Here is a 23,836-nt window from a genome sequence, read left to right on the forward strand (position 1 = left end):
ACTCTATGGGGCAGTTCTACTCTGTTCTATAGGGTCGCTATGAGTCGGAATCAACTCGACGGCAGTGGGTTTTGGGGTTTGGTTCTCAAAGTGTGGTCTACGTACTGTAGGGCCCACAAGGTCTAAACTGCAGGCAGTCCTGGGTTACAAACTAAATCTGATCCAAAGTGTGTCTTTAAGAGTTTGTAGGTAAGGTGGAACAGGTGCATGTGGTTCTTATTTAGCCCCGGTGGTGCAGTGGTTAAGAGCTCAGCTGTTAACCAAAGGTCAGCAGTTCAAATCCACCGGCCGCTCCTTGGAAATCCAAGGGAGCAGTTCTCCTCTGTCTCATAGGGTTGCTATGGGTCGGAATTGATTCAGTGGCAACGGGTGAAAGAAAAAATGACGTAAAAACTGCGTATGCCGCAAATGAAGGTGATTGTGATGCAGACGTTGTTGCCATTGGGGGCTGGCTCAGGAGCCCTGGTAGCACAGTGGTTTAGAGCTCGGCTTCAAGCCAAGTTGGTGGTTCCAATCCACCAGCCAACTTTATTTCTCTGTGGAGTCCCCCATTCTGGACATTTTATGAATGGAGTCATATAACATGTGGCCTTTTGTGTCTGGCTTCTTTCACTTAGCATAAATGTTTTTAAGGTCCCGCTGCGTTGTAGCATACATTAATACTTGACTCCCTTTTTTGGCCGAGTAATACCCCATTGTACTCCTTTGGCTTATTCCCCCGTTGATGGACATTTGGGTGGTTTCCTCTTTTTGTCTGTTACGAATAATGCTGCTCTGAATATTCACATCAGGTTTTGGTGTGGACATAGGCTTTCACTTCTCTTGGTTGTGTACCTCGGGGTGGGATTGCTGGGTTATATGGTAACTTGATACTTAACTTCTGCAGGAATTTATTAATTCCTTTTTAAATAGACTCCTTATTTTGGAATCATTTTAGATTTACAGAAAAGTTGCAAAGATACACCCAACTTTCCCCTAATTTTAACATGTATATATACATACGCACACACACATACATATATACACATGAATGTGATTGTCTATAAAATAGGGCACAATAAATGAATATAAACTGATGACAGATTCTATCTAAAGCTCACTGATGGGTGAAACATGACTAGAAATTGCCAGTGAATCTTCTATTTTAAAAAAATGCAGGTGCATGTTGTCCAGTATTGTGGTTAACAAAATGGGTTCTGGAATCAGATTACTTTGGTTGGAACCTCCTGGTTCCACCATTTACTTAACTTTGAGACCTTGGGCAAATTTTACTCAACACAAGTCTTAATTCTGCCTGCATACAAATTGATTGTGTACAGATTGCTTGAGGTCTGTGGGGCTGTCTGCAAAGCTGTCAGAGAATAGACTGTGTGTAGGTTAGAATAACAAATTTTCAGAGAAACCAAATCTTGCCTCAGTGGCACGTTCTTGTCCTTGAGGAAAGTTATCAATGCCACGTTGTAATCAGAAGGCTGCTTGATGAGCATGGAATTAGATTGAGGGGGTGTTGGTTGGTCCAGTCAATAGCTAAGCATCCACCTCCGTCTGTCAGTGAATCTACGAGGTACATACCCTGTGATCGGCTGGTCAGGGCACAGTTTTCCTCTTTGGGATTCTCTTTTTTTTTTTAATGAGCCATATTGTCTGTCTTTCTGTTGGAACATTCTCTTAGAATCAGTCAGTTAGATGAATAGCTGTTGATATGTTCCTGTAATCATGCTTTTCAGAAACTACTGTAGTCCTGTTGACTGGACTTTGCTTTTCAAACAGTCCTCGGCTACCCGTTTACTGACTTTATTAAGGGAGATTACCTGTGTTTTATAACCATTTTCATCTCTTACTCATTGATTTTTCCCATTATCGCTCTAAATGGATAACATTTTCTAATTTGGGCCTGATGGGGTTATTCCTGTTTTGTGTTTATACCTGTACTGTTTGGATACTTATAATAAATACTTTTTTCTTGATGGCTTATGGTTAAGCGGAATTGTAACTGTTTTTTTCCTTTTTATTAACTGTACGTTTTTTGCTTATCTGTTTCAGGCCATTTCATAATTCTGAGTCATGTCTGATAACGGAGAACTGGAAGACAAGCCCCCAGCGCCCCCTGTGCGCATGAGCAGTACCATTTTTAGCACTGGAGGCAAAGACCCTCTGTCAGCCAATCACAGTTTGAAACCTTTGCCTTCTGTTCCAGAGGAAAAAAAGCCCAGGAATAAAATCATCTCTATATTCTCAGGCACAGAGAAAGGTAAATGGTTCTTGTGGTTTCAAGAGTCTCATTTGGTTTACTGTTGATGTACCCATGTTGATGTCTTTTTAATTGAGTATGATACGTTGATATCTTTTATGGTGAGAACAGTAAATTTGGTAAGCACAATAAACAGGTCCAAGAAAACAATTGCTATACTATTAGAAAGTTTAGTTTATTTTAAACTGTGATAGGAAAGAATAAAACTGTAAAGTCCTTGCTCATCTTGTCCAGTGAATTTCTACACTCATCTTCTCCATTTCTGCAACTTTGTTGTTGTTGTTAGGTGCCGTTGAGTCGGTTCCGACTCATAGCAACCCTGTGTACAACAGAATAAAACACTGCCCGGTCGTGCACCATCTTCACACACGTTGTTATGCTTGATTGAGCCCCTTGAGGTAGCTACTGTGTCAGTCCATCTGGTTGAGGGGCTTCCTCTTTTGTGCTGAACCTCTGCATTACCACCCATGATGTCCTTCTCCAGGGACTGGTCCCTCCTGATAACATGTCCAAACATGTACGTGAGATGAAGTCTTGCCATCCTCTCTTCTAAGGAGCATTCTGGCTGTATTTCCAAGACAGATTTGTTCGTTCTTCTGGCAGTCCATAGTATATTTGCAGATTTGCCCAATGCAACATGTTGTTTGATCTCTTAACTGCTTCTTCCTTTGGTGTTGATTGTGGATCCAAGTAAAATGAAATCTTTGACAACTTCAGTGTTTTCTCTGTTTAACATGTCATTGCTTATCGGTCCAGTTGTGAGGATTTTTTTTCTTTATGTTGAGGTGTAATCCATGCTAAAGGCTACAGTCTTTGATATTCATCAGTAAGTGCTTTGAGTCCTCTTCACTTTCAGCAAGTAAGGTTGTGTCATTAGCATATTAAGAGTTTTTCTGATTTCTGAGCAGTAGTACTGTCTTTTTTAATCATGTATTCTGTAATGCCCTCAGAAGCATCTGAGGCAGCACCCAGTAATCAATACATCAGTGCATCTCTGGTGAAATTGTATGTCTAGTCCAGAGTATCTCAACCTAGGCACTATTGACATTTTCAGGCCAAATAATTCCTTGCTGCAGGGAGTTGTCCTATGTATTTAAAGCTATACAGCGGCATTCCTAACCTCTACCCACTAAGCGTTTGTAGCATGTTGTGACATCCAAAAATGTCTTCAGACATTGCCAGATATCCCCTGGGGCAAAATTGCCCCCTGTTAAGAACCATGGGTCTAATCACACAAGTGGTGTAAAAACTATAAATAACCTCACGTAATTTGAAATGACTACATTAGTTTCGGTGCCAAATTTAAGGAGAAAACTTGGTTTTAAGACTTTTTTGGATTTTAGAATTGGATATGGGATTAGGGATGGTAATAGATTTTAGAATAAGGATAATGGACTATTTAGGTACATTACCAAAACCAACAAAACCCACTGCCGTCGAGTCAATTCCAACTCATAGCGACCACATTAAGCATGGTAAAATAGCTCAGATAGTTGGCTGATAATAGATAAAAGCAGAGATGAAGATATTATCTCCTAAGTTTACAGGGAGAACTTGCGTTTTTCAAAGGTTGAGAAACAGTGCAGAATACATTTATTAGAAACTTAATAAATGACAAAAACTAGCCTGCATAAGCAACCTTTATAAACTGCTTTACTTTTTTCCAGTCTTACCCATATCCCTTTATTTAATGACCTAGCCATTCTAGTGGAATTCTGGTCATCTCTCACACATTGAAATTTTCGCCCTCAATTTCCATGTTCGTGCTGTTTTCTTAATCTAAAATACTCTCCTGTTTTCTTTCTGTTGACCCACACTTTTCATATTCAAGACCTGAGTCAGAACTCTTTTTCTTATTAGCATGATTAAATCCATTCCACATTTACCATAGACTTATACTGGACGATAAGTTAGAACACACTTAGAGTTTTTTATAGCCCTTGCTCATAAAAGGTTTTTAGATGTTTGTGATGGATCGCATACACATGAGCACGTAAAACATACATGCAGTTTAGAAAATAATTACGAAGTGAATAACTGTGTAACTGCTGCCTAAGTCAAGATAGAGAATATTTCTAACACCTCATGAGCATCCTACATGGTGTGCCCCTCCACAATTATAACTGCTTTTTCCCTCCCTAGATGTAACCACTATTCTGAGTTTTGTAATACTGTGCTCCAGCTTTTCCTTATAGTTTAAGTGCTAATGAATATATTTCTAAGCATTATTGTTCAGTTTTGTCTCTTTTTGGAATTAATGTAAATGAAATCATTTGTGTCTTTTGTCTCATGCAGCATTATGTCTGTAAGGTTCATACACTTTCTTGTAAGTAGCAGTAATTCATTTTTGCTGCTCTGTGGATTTCCATTGTATATCACAGTTGATTTATTGGTTATATCATTGATGGCCTTTGGGTTGTTCCTTGTTGGGGCTATCACGAACTGCGATGCTATGAACATTCTGAAATCCTAGTGTACATGTCCACTGTTTTTTCTAGATTAACTGTATACCTGGGAGTGAACTGGGTGTGCACACCTTCACCTTTTACAAAATAGTGCTAATCAGTTATCTAAAATCCTTGTAGCGATTTTCACTCTCACAAGCAGGGCCCATTGTTCCATGTCCATGCTGGTATTTGGTATCATCAGACTGAAATTTTTTACATATCTGATGAATATGTAATGGTATCTCATGGTTTTGATTTGTATTTCACTGATTACTCACAAGGATAGGAGCTTTTCATATGCATATTGACCATTTGGATTTTCTCTTCTATGAAGTATGTGGCCTAGCCTTGCTTGTTTTTTCTGTCTTTTAGGTCTTTCTTTTTTGACTTGTAGGAGTTCTTTATATAGCCTGAGTACTAGTCCATTTTCTGTTATTTGAATATGTCTTCTTCCAGTTTGTGGCTTCCCTTTTCATTCTATCCATGTAACTTCTTATGAACAGAAGTTCCTAATTTTAACATAGTAAAATTTATCAGTCTTAATTAATGTCAAAAGAAGCCAAATAACAGCAATTTCATATACAGGTAGTCAGTCCTCAGCTTATGACATATTTGAGTTACTACAAACCGCACTTAGTGACTGTCAGGGGTTCTTTGTTTGTTTTTTGTGTAACACTTCATGCAGTGTTGCAACCTCTAGCTTGCTGATGTTATCATTCTCTGATGCACACTTGCAGATGTTCAATGTTATGATTTATAAAGATACTGGTAATAAAAGGTAATAATAATGAAAACTAAAAAACTGAGGTATTCAGCTTACATCAGAACCAACTTACAACAGAATCGTCTCAGAGTCCTGTCTAGTCAAGGCTTGACCTGCAGTTCAGCCTCATGTGTTTATTCTCAGATCATAAAGATGTTTCTAAGAATTTTGCCTCTCACACTGAGTTCTTAAATCTACCTACGATTAATTTTTTATAGTGTTTTAAGCCATATGCATGGTACATCTCTTGATTTATTTAGGTCGTATTTAATGTCTTCTTTAAAAGATCTTTGTTTCTTTAACAGATATTGGACATTTCTGTTTATTCATAGGTTATTTGATATTTTTGATGCTATTAAAGTTTCTTCTCTCATCAAGATGTTTTATAGAAATGGCAGTTGGTTTTTGAATATTGAATTCGTGGCAGTTTTACTGAACTGCTCTTTAATAATGTATCTGTAGATTCTTTTGGTCTTTCTGTGGACACATATCTGCAAATGATGAGTTTGTCTGTGTCTTATTATCGCCGTGCTGCGCTGGCTGGGACCTCTTATAGAACACTGAGTAAGAGAATTGGCATCCTTGTCTTCTTCCTGATCTCATAGGAGAGAGGCTTTCAGTGTTTTACCATTAAGTGTGAAAGTTTGCTGTAAGGTTTTTGTGAAGATCCTTTATCCAGTTAAGGCAGTTTCTTTCCATTCCTAGTTTTCTAAGACTTCTCCATGAATGAATGTTGAATTTTGTCATATGCTTTTTTCAGCATCTCTTGTGATGACCAAACCACTTTTCTCCGTTGTTTTTTTAGTAGTGGTTCATGAATTCACTGATGAAATGGGCCTGTACTTTCCTTTGCTCGTACCTCTTGTCTTGTTTGGTATCAGGTCATGCTAGTCTTGTAAAATGAGTTGGAGAGTGTTCTTTCTCTTCACTAGAAGAATTAGTTTAAGTTTGGAGTGACTTTTTTTCCTTGAGTGTTTGGTAGAACCCACTGATGAAGACAGCTAGCTTAGAACTTTCTTTCTGTGATTTTTTTTTTTTTTAAACTACTGATTCACTTTCTTTAATGTTATAGGACTTTAAAATTTCCAGTTTATTGCCATGAAGTTGTTTAATATCCTTACTGTTTATCTTAGTTCCTTCTACCAGTGCTTTCCTTTGATTTATTCTGATGTTCTTATTCCAAGTTCTTTTTTTGTTTGTTAGGGATTTTTTGTTTTGTTTTTAGAGAAAACATTAATTTTCAGCCTAATTTCAATACACGCGTTTTAAGACTATACATTTTCATTTGAGGGCTGTTTTTGGTTCATCTCAAAGTTTTGATATGTGATATATTCAGTATCAGTTCAAAAATATTTATTTTCACTAATTTCTTCTTTGGACCTATGTTTTGTTTATATATGTACTTGTTTATTTCTAAACATATGGGAGTTCTCTGGTTGTCTTTTTATTATTGATTTCTAGTTTTAATTGCATTGTAGTCAAAGAACAATCATTTTAGATTTGCTGGGACTTCCTATATTTTCATTTATTTTTAATTAAAAACAGTTTTCTAGCATCCTAATAGAATGCTTCAATTTTTACGTAGTATATACATACATACAGTTTTTATGTAATTATAGTACACATATATTTTCTGCATGTTCTTTGAAAATTTAAGTTCTTACATAGCTTTCATTTGGGCAACAGCCTCCTAAAGTGATTCAAACCAAAATCTCTTGCCGTCAAGTAAATTCCGACTCCTGGCGGCCCTAGAGGGCGGAGTAGAACTGCCCCACAGAGCTTCGGAGGAGCAGCTGATGGATTTGAACTGCCTACCTGTTGGTTAGCAGCCGTAGCTCTTAACTGCTGCACCACCAGGAGTCCACTAAAGTGATTTTAAAAAAACCAACCTCATTTCCATCGAGTCAATTCTGACTCATAGTGACACTATAGGACAGAGTAGAACTCCCCCATAGAGTTTCCAAGGAGTAGCTGATGGATTTCAACTGCTGACCTCTTGGTTAGCAGCCAAGCTCCTAACCACTGAGCCACCAGGGCTCCCTAAAGTGATTAAAAAAAAATTGGAACCAGGTACAGAGTTAGTGTACTGACCTTTTCCCAGGTTGAAGGCAGAGCTTCGAACCAGGTTCCTTCCAGTTCAAACCCGTGCTGAGAATTTGCATTTCTAACAAGTTCCCAGGTGATGCTGGTTAGGGACTAATTCTGAGAACCACTAGGGGAGCAGTGGTTTTCAAAAGTTATATATGAGAATCACCTGGGGATCTTGTTAAATGTAGGTTCTGATTCAGCATACCTGGGGTGGAACAGTTGGAAGCCCTGGTTGGAGGTGGTGGCTTAATCTGGTGTAGCTTCTGGTATCCTCTCTAGTAACTCCTCCCACGGGTATGCCTGAGTGTTCCCTTAGTTCAGGGGTTTTGGAGCAAGGGCGTCGAATTACTTGTCTGCCCTGATGGTGCTGTGGAGGTCATGCAGGGAGCTTCTTCATTGCTTCTGATTTAGAAGCTTTCCAAAAACGTTTCCTTTGCGTACACCACAGAATGAGTATTTTCTGTTGTTTTAATTATCTCTTTTTAAAAAAAAGTACATCAGGTTTATTTTTGTATGATACAGGTCTCACACTTTTAAGTGGGTGTTCGACAAAGCTGTGTAGGGTGTCTAGAGGAGAATGAAGAGTCCTTAGATGGTGCAAACAGTTAAGCACTCAACTACTAGCCAGAAAGTTGGCAGTTGGAACCCATCCAGAGGTGCCTCAGAAGACAGGCCTGGTGATCTGCTTCCAAAAGGTCACAGCCTTGAAAACCCTACTGTGCGACAACAGAGGAGAATGATCATTATAATAAGGTCTGTGAAAACCATTTCATCTAAGGTGTAGTTTAACAAACTGAGGATATTCAGACTGGTTTGGAGAATATCTAGAGTAGTGGCGGTGGAGTTAGTTGCCGTTGAGTTGGCTCCAACTCGTGGCAACCTGATATATTACAAACAAAGCGTGGCTGGTCCTGTGCCGCCATCACGATCGTTGGTATGTTTGAGTCCATTGTTGTGGCTGTTGTGTTAGTTCATCTCGTTGAGGGTTTCCCTCATTTTCACTGACCCACTACTTTACCAAACAGGACGTCCTTTTCTAGCTATTGGTCTTTCCTGATGACATGTCCATAGTAAGTGAGCCAAAGCCTCTCCATCCTCACTTCCAAGAAGCATTCTGGTTGTATTTCTTCTAAGACTGATTTGTTCGTTCTTCTAGCACTCCAGGGTATATTCAATATTTGCCAGCACCACAGTTCAAATGCATCAGTTCTTCTTCTGTTTTCCACCAAAAAAAAAAAAAAAAAACCATTGCCATTGAGTCAATTCTGATTTATAGTGACCCTATAGGACAGTAGAGCTGCCCCATAGGGGTTCCAGGGAGCACCTGGTAGATTCAAACTGCTCACCTTTGGTTAACAGCCGTAGCTCTTAACTACTCTGCCACCAGGGTTTCTGTAAATTGCCGTCTTTAAAATGAAAAATAAACTGTTGTCGTCAAGTCAATTCCGACTTACAGCAGCCCTTTAGGACAGAGTGGAACTGACCCATAGGGTTTCTAAAGGAGCGCCTGGTGGATTTGAACTGCCGACCTTTAGGTTAGCAGCCACAGCTTTTAACCACTATGCCACCAGGGTTTTCCAGTTGCCTTTAAATATTTGAAAAGGATTTCTTGTGAAATAGATGTTTTTAGTTTGTTATAGATCTAAAGGTGGAAGTTACAGGAAGGCAGATTTTGACTAATTCAGGGAAGCCCTTTTAAACATTTAAAGGTGTCTGACAATGAAGGAGATTGCTTCTGGAAGTTACTTGGATCCCAGCACTGGAAGTGTTTTAAATAAAGACCGAAAGGTTGCTTAAGGCACATGTTAGGGATTTGGTAAAAGGATTCCTGCACTGGGTAGGAAGCTTTACTGTGACATCTAAATCCCCTTTTATTTGTTAACCTGTAACATTGGGACATTTCTTTGTGCCCAGATTTGACGATTTCCTCTGAAAAGTCATGCATAGACTTTCATTTCAGTTCTCAGTTTTTCTTGTTTAATAATTCTAAGACTTTAGTCTTACTGTTAAGTAGGAATGTTTTTAAATGATTACTCATATTAGTGTTGATACTAGTTTACTCTCAGATACATTCTAAAAGTTGTAATCCTTCTGCCTCCTCCCTAGTAAAAACACCAACTCTTTGTCAGTTATGTTATATGTCGTCTTCCAGGTTGTGATTTGTCTATTTGTCCTGTCAGTGGTATTTTTTAATGGACAGAAGTCGTTAATTTGAATGGGGTTGATCATTTTTTTCCTTTATGGTTTGAGTTTTTTGTGTTTTAAGAAATCTTTGCCTAATAACAATAGTTTGTAAAGAAAATGTTCTCCATTCTATTTTGGTGAGTAGTGTCTGGGGTCTTAAAAGCTTGTGAGCAGCCATCTAAGATGCTCCACTGGTCTCGCCCCATCTGGAGCAAGAGAAAACGAAGGGGACGAAAGACACAAGGGAAAGATTAGTCCAAAGGACTAACGGACCACAAGTACCCCAGCCTCCCCCAGACTGAGTCCAGGACAACTAGATGGTCTCTGGCTACCACCACTGACTCTGCTCTGACAGGGATTACAATAAATGGTCCCGGATAGAGCTAGAGAAAAATGTAGAACAAAATTCCAACTCACAAAAAAAAGACCAGACTTACTGGCCTGACAGAGACTAGAGAAGCCCTGGGAGTATGACCCGTGGACACTCTTACTTAGCTCAGTAATGAAGTCACTCTTGAGGTTCACCCTTCAGCAAAACCCGTAAAACAAAGCAAGACTAAAGGGGCACACCAGCCCCAGGGCAAGGACTAGAAGGAAGAAGGAGCCAGGAAAGCTGGTAATAGGGAACACAAGGTCGAGAAGGGAGAGTGTTAACATGTCGTGGGGTTGGTAACCACTGTCACAAAACAGCATGTGTACTAATTGTTTAATGAGAAGTGAATTGGTTCTGTAAACCTTCATCTAATGTACAAAAAAAAAAGTAAAAAAAAACCTTTGCCTAACTCAGGGTCATAAAGATGTTTTCACCTAAAGTTTTTTAATTTACCCATTACAGTTTAAATCTTTAACCTCCCTGGATTTGATTTTTTTGTATCTGAAAAGATCCATTTTCACTTTTTTAAAAACATGGATAACCAGTGTCCCAGCATCATTTTTTGAATCGTCTGTCATTTCCCCCACTGAGCTGCTATATCAACCATTATTTATCAGGTTTCCATGTATACTAGGGTTTGTTTCTATGTTCTCTATTCTTTTCCATTGGCTTGTTTGTGTATACCTGAGCCACTACTGTTCTGCCTTAATTACCAAAGCTCATAGCAATTCTTAATACCTGATAGAGCAAGGCTACTACCAGGTTCTTCTTCAGCTTCTCCTTTACTATTTTTGACCTTTTGTTCTTCTGTATACAGTTGAGAATCTGCTTATCATGTGCTTAAAAAAAAAAAAAACCTATTGATATTTTATTTAGAAATGTATCGAATCTGTAAGTCCAGTTGGGGAGAATTGTATTTATCTTTGCTTTGTAAGGGGGAGTAGAACTGCTTGGAGGGAGGTTTAGGAGCACCTCGTTTTCAGTTTGAGACAGAGAGAGGGAGAAATGGAGTGTTTGGAGGATAGGGTGCTCCCTGATTCCACCTAACCCCTGAGGTTCTGCCCTCCTTTTCCAACACAGTCCCCCACGCTTTTTGTTTTGCCTGGACGCTGACCGGCCCATCACTGTGGCCTGGAGCTTTGAGGGGCTTAGGATATGAGGAGAAGCCTATGTGTCCATGCACATCGGTGCTTCTCTGAGCACAGAAACCAGCCTGCTGGGAGGCTCCCTCTGTGTCATCCCTTTCAGTGCCCTGGTGGTGGCTGCTTTTCTCACCTCAGCCAGCTCCGCTCTCCCGCAGTGGTATTCTTCCACCGACAGCCCTTGTGGCTCCTTCTCTCTTTGTTTTGATCCTAATTGCTTTTTATCTTTTGGACTGTTCTCAAAGTTTTTGGTCCATGAGATACTGTGGTATTTGGTATAGGAGAGGGCTGCAGTATGTACTTAATTCAGCCTCTTGAAACAGACGTCTAGAGGAAAAATTGTGTTTTTATTTTAAAAAATCATGGTGACCCTAAGATTTTTGCCATCTCTAATAAAAGCTTGATCTAGAATTTTTTGTTTTTCTTTTTTTTATTTTACCCCCAATTTCACATCCATTCATGCTGCCCTTACTAACAGAATGAATCTTAATTTTTTCATGAAGAGAAAAAGACTCAGGGGTGATTAAATACTGGTTTTTGTCACAGTGTTACTGGAAACAATGGAAGAACATTAGTAATTATACCTTTTATGGCAATTTTATTCAAGTCTTTTTCACTTGCCTGCTGTATGTGTCGTATGCATTGCAGGAGCCATTAGAGCTACAGTGAGAAGTCTACCAGATGGCGCCCTGCCTTTCTGGCACCGATTCAATGATAACCAACCAGGTGCTTTTGAGTAGATTCTAACTCATGGCTACCCTGTGTGTAGCAAAGCAGAACTGTGCTCCCCAGGGTTCTCAGTGGCTGAGTTTTCAGAAGTGGATCACCAGGACTTCTTCCTAGGTGCCTCTGGGTGGACTCAGACCTCCAGCCTTTCAGTTAGCAGCTGACATGTTAACCGTTTGCACCACTTGGGGACTCCTATACTATTATAAAGTTACAAACTCTGAAAAGTGATACAGGCAAAGTGTCAGATGCCTGTCTAACCTGAAGTATAAGGGATGGGTTCCTAAGGAGAAGGTATTAGAGCTGAAGGTAAAGGATGAGTGAGTGAAAGGACAGTTAAAAAGTATATCCCAGCCTAGAGAAGAGCTTGTTTTCCTTTCCCAGACCCAGGAGGGAGCATGGTGTGTTCATGGGACTGAGTGCAGCCCAGTGTGATTTGAAAGCAGAGAGGGAGGGAAAGAATAACAGCATGGTGTATGTAGGGAACTGCAGACAGCAGAAGAGACTGAAGAGGTAGGCAAGGACCAGGTCATAAAGGGCCTTGTGTTCCATGCTACAGAGCTCAGATTTTATCTTGTTTCCTGGGGAACCATTACAGAATTTTAAACAGGAGAAGAGGAGATGTGTGTCTTAGATAGAAGAGACTGGTAGCTGTGTAGATAATAGATTTTGTTGGAGGTCTAAGGCTGGAGTTGGAGACTAGTTAGGAGGCTTTTGCAGTGGTTCAGGTGAGAAATGGCTTAACCAGCCTAGTAGTTATAATAGTGAAAATTAAGTGAGCTATTATGTTGGCTTATTTTTATAAGCGCCTCTATTTAGATAGCTGATATTGAGTGGTATAGTATTTGTTAACTAAAGGAACTTTTGCGTTTTAATTATTCAACCTGTATGCACCTCTGCTTCTGGGTGGCTATAAAGGTGATACATCTTAAGCATCTGGTCTAAACATCTAAGATTAGTACTAGTAGCACATACTTCTCTGTGTATTTCTGAGAGAATGCCCTTCTGTATAGTGAAACACATTTAATTTCACCAATTTCAAGCTGTTCTAGGTCAAAAGAACAAAGGGGTAGTCACCAATTCTGTTAGACTAGAAACTGAAGAATCTTCCTTTTATAAAGAGATGGGATTTTTTTAGTCTTAGACTGTAGCTTCCAGAAAACCAAACCTGCTGCTGTCGAGTCGATTCCGACTAATAGCGACCCTATAGGGCAGAGTAGAACTGCCCCATAGAGTTTCCAAGGAGCACCTGGCAGATTCAAACTGCCGACCTTCTGGTTAGCAGCTGTAGCACTTAACCACTGTGCCACCAGGGTTTCCAGACTGTAGCTTAAATGTAGCCTAAAAGGTGGTAGACCTAAAGGCCCTAAATTATTTCAAAAATAAATAATTTGAAGGGGGTGGCTTTTTTTTGTTGTAGTAGAGAGATACATAACAAAACATTCGCCAGTTCCACGATTTTTACATGTATTCGGCAGCATTGATTACGTTCTTCATATTGTGCAACCATTGCTTCTGTCCTTTTCCAGATTCTTTTACTACCATTAACATGAAGTGGATGCTCCCTAGGCAGTAAGTCCCCTTGTCTCCTCTCTACCACCCCTGGGAACCACTAGTAAGCTTTGAGTTCTGGTTTTTTTCCTGGTTCATGTAAGTGAGATCATGTACTATTTGTCCTGTTGCAACTGACTTATTTCATTCATGAACGACTTGTTACATTCATCCGTGTTGTGGCACGTATCAGGACTTCATTTCTCTTTATGGCTGAATGATATTCTGTTGTATGAATAAACTATGTTTTGTTTATCCATTCATCATCATATTCAGACATTTCAGTTGTTTCTACCTTTTGGCTGTTGTGAACAGTGCTGCAGTGAGCATTAATGTACACATTTCTGTTTGCGTTCCACTTTCATTTCTTCTGAGTATATGCCTAGGATTTAGATTTCTGGGTCATGTGGTAGTTCTGTGTTCAGTTTCTTGGGGAGTCACCAGACTGTTTTCCACAATGCCGTACTATTTTGCATTCCTACCAGCAGTGGATAAATGTTCGAATTTTTCCACATCCTCACCAACACCTGTTAATTTCCGTTATTTTTTGTCGTAGTCATTCTAGTTCAGGTGAGATGGTATCTTGTTGTGGTTTTGATTTGCATTTCCCTAATGACTAACGACAATGAGTGTGTTTTCATGGGCTTGTTGGCTATTTATATGCCCTGTTTGCCGAAATGTTTGTTCAGGTCCTTTGCTCTTTTTTATTGGGTCGTGTGTCTTTTTGTTGTTAAGTTGTAGGTGTTTTTTATATTTTTTGGATATTAAAACTTTATCAGATATATGATTCCCAAAAAATGTTTTCCCAATCTGTAGACTGTTTCTTCACTTTGTTGATAAAGTTCTTTGATGAACAGAAGTATTTATTTTGCTACTCATGGTTTTGGTGTCATAGCTGATGGTCCATTGTTAAAAACTGGGTCTTGTAGCCATACCTCTGTGTTTTCTTCTACGAATTTTATGGTTTTAGTTCTCACGTTTAGATCCTTGATCCATTTTAAATTGGTTTTTGTATATGGTGTGAGACATGGGTCCTGCTTCATTCTTTTGCATGTGGAAATGCAATTTTCCCAGCATCACTTATTACAGAGACTCTTTTTTTCTTCATTTAATGTACTTATCACCCTTGTCAAAAATCAGTGACCATAAATGTATGTGTAAAAACTTATAATTTTAAAAGTAGTGTTTGCGAACACTTGACTCAAGGACCCCACCTCTTGGCTGAAGGTTGCTGCCTGTCTGCTCTTGTTGTCTAATGAAGTTGGGAAATAATTCTGAGAATCTTTTTTTTTTCCTTTCCTAGTTGGTAGACTAATCAGCTGTGCATTTTATTAAATGAAATCCTTTGCCCTGGTGCGTGAGTTGCCATCACGTGCTCCGCTTGCCTGGTGAACAGCCTGTAGATGTGACAAATAGCATTAACATAGAAGGGGCAAATTGGGTTACTTGTAAGTTATTTCATTAAACATAAGCAGATTTCCTCCCCAGAGCTGCCTTGTCTGTGTAAGATTGTTTTTATTGGTCGTTTTTGGTATTGACTTTCACAGTTGTGTAACAGGATTAAAGATGTGGTGTTTGTATAGCAGTATCCTTCCAGCACATTGTTCAGTTTGAGACATGTTTTAGAATCTTTTTGTTTTAGATACTGTTTTTCATATCCTCTCCCCTCCTTTTAGTACTAATACATGGAGGAAGCATTTGTGTTTATGTGCATGTGTTATATAAAAACAAATCAAGTTAAACAAATTTTTAGAGTATTGTGTCATTTTCTTTTGAGTAGACTAATGTATGTAAGTTTATCTTAAGTTCTTTTTAATCCTTTTTATGTCTTTGACTTTTTATTCTATATGGCTAACATAATATGAAACTTTCTTTATTATTTTTCTTAGACTCTAATGTTTGTACTGCAGTTCCAGCTTTGTTACTTCACCATATTCTAACTTTAAGAAATGTGTATATGCTTACTACACGTGCTCATATGAGCATGAAGAAAGATGTGGAAGAATACATACCGCATTGTTAACACTGGTTATCTTAAAGAGTTGAAGGCGAAGAGGTGTAAGAAGAGAATACTAGCTGTTTTCTTTGTATTAACGTGATTTCACTAGTGAAAATGAGCACATACTGTTTGCATAATTTTTAAAAAATAATAAAGAGAAATTTGTAGAAAGAAAAGTATGAGTTGTTAGGTATCCAATCCAAGTAACAACTTTCCCCAAATTTTCTGTGTAGTATATCATAGTTTTCCTTTATTTTGTAGTTCTTTTGAAATATAGCACACAAAGATAATACTTCGAGTGATTGCTTTACCGGTAGGTCAGTTTTGTAAAGATTTAAGTATTTAGTATTTGCCCAAAGGTGTGATAGAAATACTGAGGTCTGGTCACAGGGAGCTTTCAGTGTTGTCGGAAAGATAAAATATACCACGTGAATAGTAAACTGAAAGATGATGACATAGCATCTAAGTAAAAAAAAAAAAATTAAGTGAGCTGAAATAGTTGAGAAAGCTTTTTTATAGAGCTACTGGTCCTTGAAGAATGGATAAGGTTTGCAAAGTTGACAACTGTAAATTCATAATCACCCACCCTAACTGGGCCTTCATTACTGTTCTGCTGTGTTGAAATACTTCACTTTTCTATTCCCTGCAACAAATATTTTAAACCTCACCTGCTCTTAAAACTTCTCTCAGTGTATGACCTTGTTCTTACCTCAAAATATAACCAGCAGATGAGGACCGTCTTACTGTAAAATATGTAAACCTTCCTTTGTCTTCCTCCTACAGCGGAAGATACATCCGTCTCTAATAGAGACACATCTTTCAGGCTACACTTTGGATTCCCTCTGGAAATGAGAACCTTTCTTGACACCGTATCTGTCCAGCTGCCAACCCAGCTCTTCCTTTATCTTCACAGCCAAATTTTCTCGACGAGTTTAACTTAAAACTGTTCTCATCCCTCTTTACTCCAGGGCTCCTTTCTGGTTCGAACCCCTGCTGTGAATTTGCCTTTCCACCCCAGATACACTGAATCAGAATCTACAGTTTAACCAGATCCCCAGGTGATTCTTGTGTATAATAAATTTTGGGAACCACTGTTGTACTAGTGGTTCTCAGAATTGGTCCCATCCAGCAGTATTAGCATCGTCTGGGAACTTGTTAGGAATGCATATAAAATACAGAGTCTCAGCTGGGGTTTGAACCAGTTCAAAGCCCTGGCTTACTCTACCTGAGTAATGAAAGAGAAATGTTAGACCAGTGAGTCTCAAATTTTACCACCAGGAGGACCCAAACTGCAGAGTTTTTCTGATTCTCTATAAGGTGAGAATGATAATTTGCATTTCTGGCCAGTTCCCAGCTGATGGTCTTTGAAAACCACTGCTTTAGACCACAAAGTACTGGTGAGTTGGAAGAAAGTAGCTGAGCACGAGAGGGACGGAAGGATGGCTACGGCTGAACCTCCTCGCAAACACACAGATCATTCTTGGGCTCAGGTGTTAAAATTTTGTACTCTGAAGGGACCAATCCAAGACAAGCTAAAAAATTGGTCAACAAAAATGCAGTGTGTACATTACGACTTACCCAGTAGAAATAAACAGAATTATGACAGAATATTATACAAGTATATGGCAACAAACTGGATAACCTGTATGAAATGGACAAATTCTTAGAAGCACACAACCTGTCCAGACTGACTCAAGAGAATATAAAAAAGTCTCAGCAGACCCATAACAAGTGAAGAGATTGAATCACTGATCAAAAACCTCCCAACAAAAAGTCCTAGACCACATGGCTTCACTGGGAATTTCTACCAAACTGTTTAAACTTTTTCAAAAGATGGGGAAAGGAGGAATACTTCATAATTCATTCTATGAAGCAACCATAACCCTGAGACCCAAACCAGACAAAGACACCACAAGAAAAGAAAACTAACTGGAAGGCAGGAGGGAACAGGAAAGCTGGTAATAGGGAACCCAGGGTTGACAAGGGAGAGTGTTGACATGTCGTAGGGTTGTTTACCAGTGTCATAGAACAGTGTGTGTACTAACTGGTTGATGAGAAACTAGTTTGTTCTGTAAACCTTCATCTAAAGTATAATAAAAATAAAAAAACTACAGGCGAATATCACTTATGAATATAGATGCAAAAATCCTCAACGAAATACTAGCAAACAGAAGCCAACAGCATATTAAAAGAGCCATACACTATGACCACACGGGATTTATTCCAGGAATGCAGCGATGGTGCAACATTAGAAAATCAATCAACATACCACCACATCGATAAAACAAAGGAAAAGAAACGCATGATCAGCTCTATGGATGCAGAAACAGCATTTGATAAAATCCAACAACCTTTCTTGATAAAAACCCTAAAGAAGATCAGAATAGAAGGGAAATTCCTCAATATGATTCAGGGCATACATGAAAAGCCAACAGCCAAAATTATACTTAGTAGAGAAAGACTGATAACTTTCCCCTTGAAATTGGGGAAAAAAGACAAGGATGCCTGCTCTGGTCACTTCTGTTCAATGTTGTGTTAAATGGCCTAGCCAGAGAAATAAGACAAGGAAAAGAAATAAAAGATTTCCAATTGGAAAAGAAGAAGTAAAATTATCTCTATTTGTGGATGATATGATCCTATGTATAGAAAAATTTCAGAGTCCGTAAGAAAACTTCTAGAGCTTATAGAGGAAATTTAGCAAAGTTGCAGTGTACAGGGTCAACAAACAAAAATCACTTGGGCTTCTATACACCAGTAATGAGAAATCTGAAAGGGATATTAAGGAAACAACCCCATTTACAATAGCATTTAAGAGAATAAAATACCTAGGAATAAATCTAACCAGGGACATGAAGGACTTATGCAATGAAAACTGTAAAACACTACTGAAAGAAATTAAAGACGTAAATAAATGGAAAGATGTCCCATGTTCATGGATTGGAAGACTTAATATTGTTAAGATGTCAGTACTACTCAAAGCCATCTATCCCAATTAAAATTCCAACAGTCATCTTTACAGAAATAGAAAAACCAATCGTCAACTTTATATAGAATGGCAAGAGGGCCCAAATAATTAAAACAATGTTGAAAGAGAACAAAGTAGGAGGACTCATACTTCCTGATTTTAAAACATACTATACAGCTGCAGTAATCAGAACAGCCTGGTAGTGGTATAACAATAGGCACATAGACTGATGAATGGAATAGAATTTGAGAATACAAAAATAAACCTGCACATCGGTGGTCAACTGATTTTTGACAAGGGTGCTAAGTTCATTTGACAGGGAAAGAAGAGTCTCTTCAATAAATGGTACTGGGAAAATTGGATTTTTACATGCATAAAAATGAAACAAGATCCATGCCTCACACCATACACAAAAACAAATTCAAAATGGATTAAGAACCTAAATGTGCAAACTAAAACCATAAAATTCTCAGGAAAAAATGCAAGAGCAACACAGTCAGGGCTAACTTTCAACAATGGATTGTCTAATAACAGAAGTACAAACAGCAAAAGACAAAATAAATAAATAGGACCTCATAAAAATTAAAGCTTTTGTTCATCAAAACACTTTACTAAAAAAGTACAAAGACAAGCTACTGACTGGGAGAATATCTTCAGAAACAATATGTCTGACAAATCTAATAACCAAAGTATATATAAAACTTTGACATCTTAACAACAAAAAGACAAATAATCCAATCATAAAATGGGCAAGGACTTGAATAAAGTTTCACCAAAGAGGACATTCAGATGGCCACCAAACACATGAAAAGATGCTCAGCGTCATTAGCTGTCAGAGAGATGCAAATTAAAACCACAATGAGATACCATTTCACTCTTGGTAGGATAGCTAAAATAAAAAAAAATTAAAAATAACAAATGTTGACAAGTATGTGGGAAATTGGAACCTTTATCTATTGCTGGTGGAAGTGCAAAATGGTGTAGCCATTGTGGAAAACAGTGTGGCAGTTCCTAAAAAAACTAGAAATAGAACTACCATGTGACCCAGCAATTCCACTCATAAGTACGTATACAAAAGACTTGAAAGCAGAGACTCAAAAAGAGACATGTACACCAGTGTTCATTGCAGCACTGTTCACACTAGCCAAAAGGTGGAGACAACCTAAATGCCCATCAACAGATGAACAGAGAAACAAAACGTGGTACATACCTCGGTAGAAAACTACTCAGCCCGTAGGAGGAATGGAGCCTTGATACATGCTATAATATGGATGGAACTTGAAGACATTGTGCTGAGCGAAATGTCAGTCACAAAAGGACAAATATCTTATGAGCTCACTTATATAAAAAGACAAGAAAAGGCAAACGTATAGACACCAAAGTTTATTAGTGGCTACCAGGGGCAGGACGGAGGAGGAAAAGGGGGTTAATGGTGATGGAAACATTGCATTGATTAAGGGTAGTGTTGCACAACTGATTATTATAATTGCTGTCAATAAGTTGTACACCTGTAAAAAGTCAAATTGGCAAAAGCTGTATGAAAGATATATTTACAACAACAACCCCCCAAAAAAAAAAAAAAAAGTAGATGCCGAGCCTGCTTATGCACAAACACCTCATGGCACTTGGTTTGGAAGTTTAGGGTCATGATTTCATGGAACATCCCAGTTATCTGGCCTAACAACGTGTTAAATCCTTCTGTTCTACCTCCTAGTTTATTGCGTAGTGCCTGGGGTATTAAAAGCTTGCAAGCAGCCATCCAAGGCACAACATTTGGTCTCTATTCACCTGGAGCAACAGAGGAAGGAGGAGAGTCAGGAACAGGAGGAGGATATGGAAGGTGTGGCTGATTGCCTCCATGTACAGCTTGTCTCCTTTGCCACAAGACCAGAAGAACTAGATGGTGCCCAGCTACCATTACTGAACTTTTTGGTCAAGGATTCCATAGAAGAATCCTGATCAAAAGGGAGAAAATGCAGAACAGAATTTCAATTCTCATGGACTCTAGACTCTCTGGACCCATGGAGGGTGGATGAATCCCTGAAACTGTGGTCCTGAGATAATCTTTAAATCTTAAACCAAAAATATCCCCTGAAGTCTTTTTTAAAACTGAGCAATAGTTTAGCTCAACTGGCAAAAAAGTCTGCCTTGAGCATTATGCTCTTTTGAGAACTATCTCTATGGAATCAAACTGACAACAGCAACCTGAAAGACTGGACAGGAAACTTAGGGGGCAGTAAGTTTATATTAATGATGGAGGAACAACGCAGAAAAGAAGGGTGAGAATGGCCGCACAACTCAAAGAGTGTAATCAGTGTCACTAAATTGTACATGTAGAAACTGTTGAATTGGTGTATGTTTTGCTGTGTATATTCTCAGTAACAACAAAATAAATAATATTTAGAAGGAAAAAAAAAACGCAGTGTGGGAGGGTTGTCGAGTGTTGGTGGAGTAGGAGCCATCTCTGTTACTCTTTCTGAAGTATTAATCCTCAGCCCCGATTCACTTACACTTTAACAGTCATGATAAAATTGTCAAGTCCTGCTCTGTACTGTTACTGGGTTGTCTGCTACATTTTGTGTAAGAGTTGTAACGATACATCTAGGAAAGTCTGGAGTATCATGCTTGGTACACTGTATTTAGAATCTTAATCTGTACTTTTAAAGATCTTTGAATATTAAATATGTAATCAAACTTTGCTTATTATATATCAGTTAGGACTCTTAGTTGCAAGTTAATGAAACCCAAGAATTAGCTTAAGCACAAAAGACATTCTATTCTAAGTATCATGGGATATTGTAACATGCCCAAGTTGAAGAATATGGCAGGGCCTCAGACAAAACTGGAACCAGAAATTCTTTTGGCATGCATCTTGTCTTTGCCCTTTCTGTGTACCTGCTTCATATTTCTTTCTCATTTTAGACTGGCTTTATTTATATGTTAGAAAGTACAGCCCTGAACAGTTCCTGAGTTTCATTTCTTACAACTTCAGTCACTAGAGAAAGTCTGGTTCTCTGTGTCCCAAGCCTGGCTTAGTTCAGGTACTCACCCCTGAGCCCATCCAGCTGTCATGGGTGTATGGGGAACTGTGGCTGATCTGGCTTGAATTAGTTGCCCACCTTGGACAATAAGAGAAGTAGAGGCTATCACTTCATATTACTCACAGTCTAGTGGAAAATATGAGCAATTGTTTATGAAAAATGTAATTTCACATTTCAGTAAAGATAACAAAATTTAGACATGTTGTATTTCTTTTTGTTCCTTTCTGCCCTCTTTACCATGAGCTCTTGTAAGTAAATACTGTATGTGCTTAGGAGACCTGGAGGGAGGGGATGGACGTTTGACTGCAAATCTATACTCTCTAGTCAAAAAACAAAACAAAACAATAGTATATCCCCTACTAAGTCAGTAGTAACTTTTTAAACAAAGAATAGCTAGCACACAGTACCATTTCCAAACTTTATGTACGAAATATATCAAAAAGCACTACTCTTAGCTCTTTTTCATCAAGAGAATTTTGCGGGTAAGCATGCAGATTGGCCACCATGCCTCTACTTAAACTTTTCATCCCAAGGCCCAGCTATCACAACAGTGAAGAGAACAATTTATTTTTCCAACGTACAAGAGATTTCAATACACATTTGGAAGATTGAAGTGGTGGAAAGTGGTAGCTGACTAAGCAGAACAGAGCAGCATTTGCAAAGGGAATGTCTATGAGAAGTGAAACCCATTTTCCTTGTGAAAATCCCAGAAGCTTAGGATTTAGAGGCACAGAATACTGTTTATGGGGACGGGGGCAGTATGGGGATAAGAGTAATACACAAGGCCAAAAAGAGGGGAAATTGGTTGAAAGACTACATAGCAAGTAGCAAAGATTCCCCGACCCCACCCCCCATCCCTCCTTTACACAACCATGCAAATATAACCTCCACCCTTTGGGGGATAAAAAGAACAAAATGATGTTCACATTTATTTCAGGAGAAACTAAACCTGTGAGACTCCTTATTCTCGTCAGGGGAGTGGGGAAAATGTAAAGCACCAGAGTAAAAAAAGTAGATTTAGTGAAAGTTAACATACTCAACTCCCTTCCTCTGCCTGTTTTCAGAACACTTGTAGCCTGACTCATAGTCCTCAGACAAGAGATTAGGTGTTTCTCTGGAAACAGAATGTCCTGAAAAAATACTTTAGGCAACACCCACCCTACCTGCATCCCCAGTGAAAAAGGAGCTTATCTTCAGTTAGCTTTTTTAATCCTTTTCTTTCTCTGTGAGTAGACACTGAAGGTTCACCAGACGTTTGGGGAAAGCCTTCAACATAAGAGAATTTAAAACAATGGGGGGAAGAGGAACTTAAACAGAAAATGCAGAGAGAAGAAGAACCAAAACTGTCTGCACACACACATATTCTATATAATCTTCAAAGAGAGAAGATAAATTACATTCGTGAAACAAGAAAGGAGTTCTCAGAAAGAAGAATCAGAGAACGATCAATTTTAGTTTTCGCAGAGTCAGCATTTAAGATTACTAGAGCAAAATATATCAATAGGAAAATGGGAAGATAAGGAAATTCTCCCAGAGAGGTAAATAAAAATGGAAAATATGAGAGAAAAGATAACAGAGGATCAGTCCATAATGGGCTGGTCTAACTAATAGTGAATAAAGAAAAATACAGGAAAGGAAGTTATCAAAGAAATACTAGAAAAAAAATTTTCCACACCTGAAGGATGTGATTTCTAGATTGAAGGGACCCACTGAGTACTCACACAATGAATGGCAACCGCATCAAATGACATAGCCTTAAAATTTCAGAACATCACGAGTAAGACAGTAAAACCTGTTACACTTTTATCCACAGTGTAGTAACAAGGACTGACATTACCTTTCCACCTAAAAATTCTAGAAAACTGGGGGAAAATATGTAAAAGAACAGTTTTCAAGACAGTGGACCTCAAGCAGTGGGGGAAAGTGATCTGCGAGAGTTGGGAAACAAATGAGATTAGCCCTACAATTAATCCAGTTTACTACCTAGAAGGAGTTTCCAGCACAGGGAGGTGGAACTCAGTGGACTCCGTGAGCTGAGAGAGAGGCCTGGGAATGTAGGAGAGCCAAGGCAGCTAGAGTTTGTAAGGCACAGTACCAGAGAGGACAGAGCTGAACAGAAATCTACAGAGGCTCCCCCTGAGTCTTCAGTAGCAGTTGCATATGAGGAAATTACCCAGAAATGGAGAAAGGACTGCTGAAAAGAATAAGAAGGAATGATTCTCAGAGCTGGCATAAGGCCCAAAATGTTTCCTATTCCCATCATCCAGAGCAGAAAACATTAGGTGGCAGTCTTGCCTCAGTAGTGC

General features: G+C 38.8%; 1 protein-coding gene across 1 annotated transcript in view; it reads left to right on the top strand.

Moving 5' to 3' along the window:
- PAK2 (p21 (RAC1) activated kinase 2) overlaps positions 1 to 23,836 on the top strand; it is an 84,796-nt gene that overhangs the window by 28,866 nt on the left and 32,094 nt on the right. Inside the window, exon 2 of the mRNA XM_049879664.1 lies at positions 2,044 to 2,251. Coding sequence (XP_049735621.1) covers positions 2,065 to 2,251 — 187 coding nt within the window. The 5' untranslated portion in view covers positions 2,044 to 2,064. The remainder of the gene's footprint in view (positions 1 to 2,043; positions 2,252 to 23,836) is intronic.

The sequence above is a fragment of the Elephas maximus genome, chromosome 1 (assembly GCF_024166365.1).
Source record: "Elephas maximus indicus isolate mEleMax1 chromosome 1, mEleMax1 primary haplotype, whole genome shotgun sequence".
NCBI lineage: Eukaryota > Metazoa > Chordata > Mammalia > Proboscidea > Elephantidae > Elephas > Elephas maximus.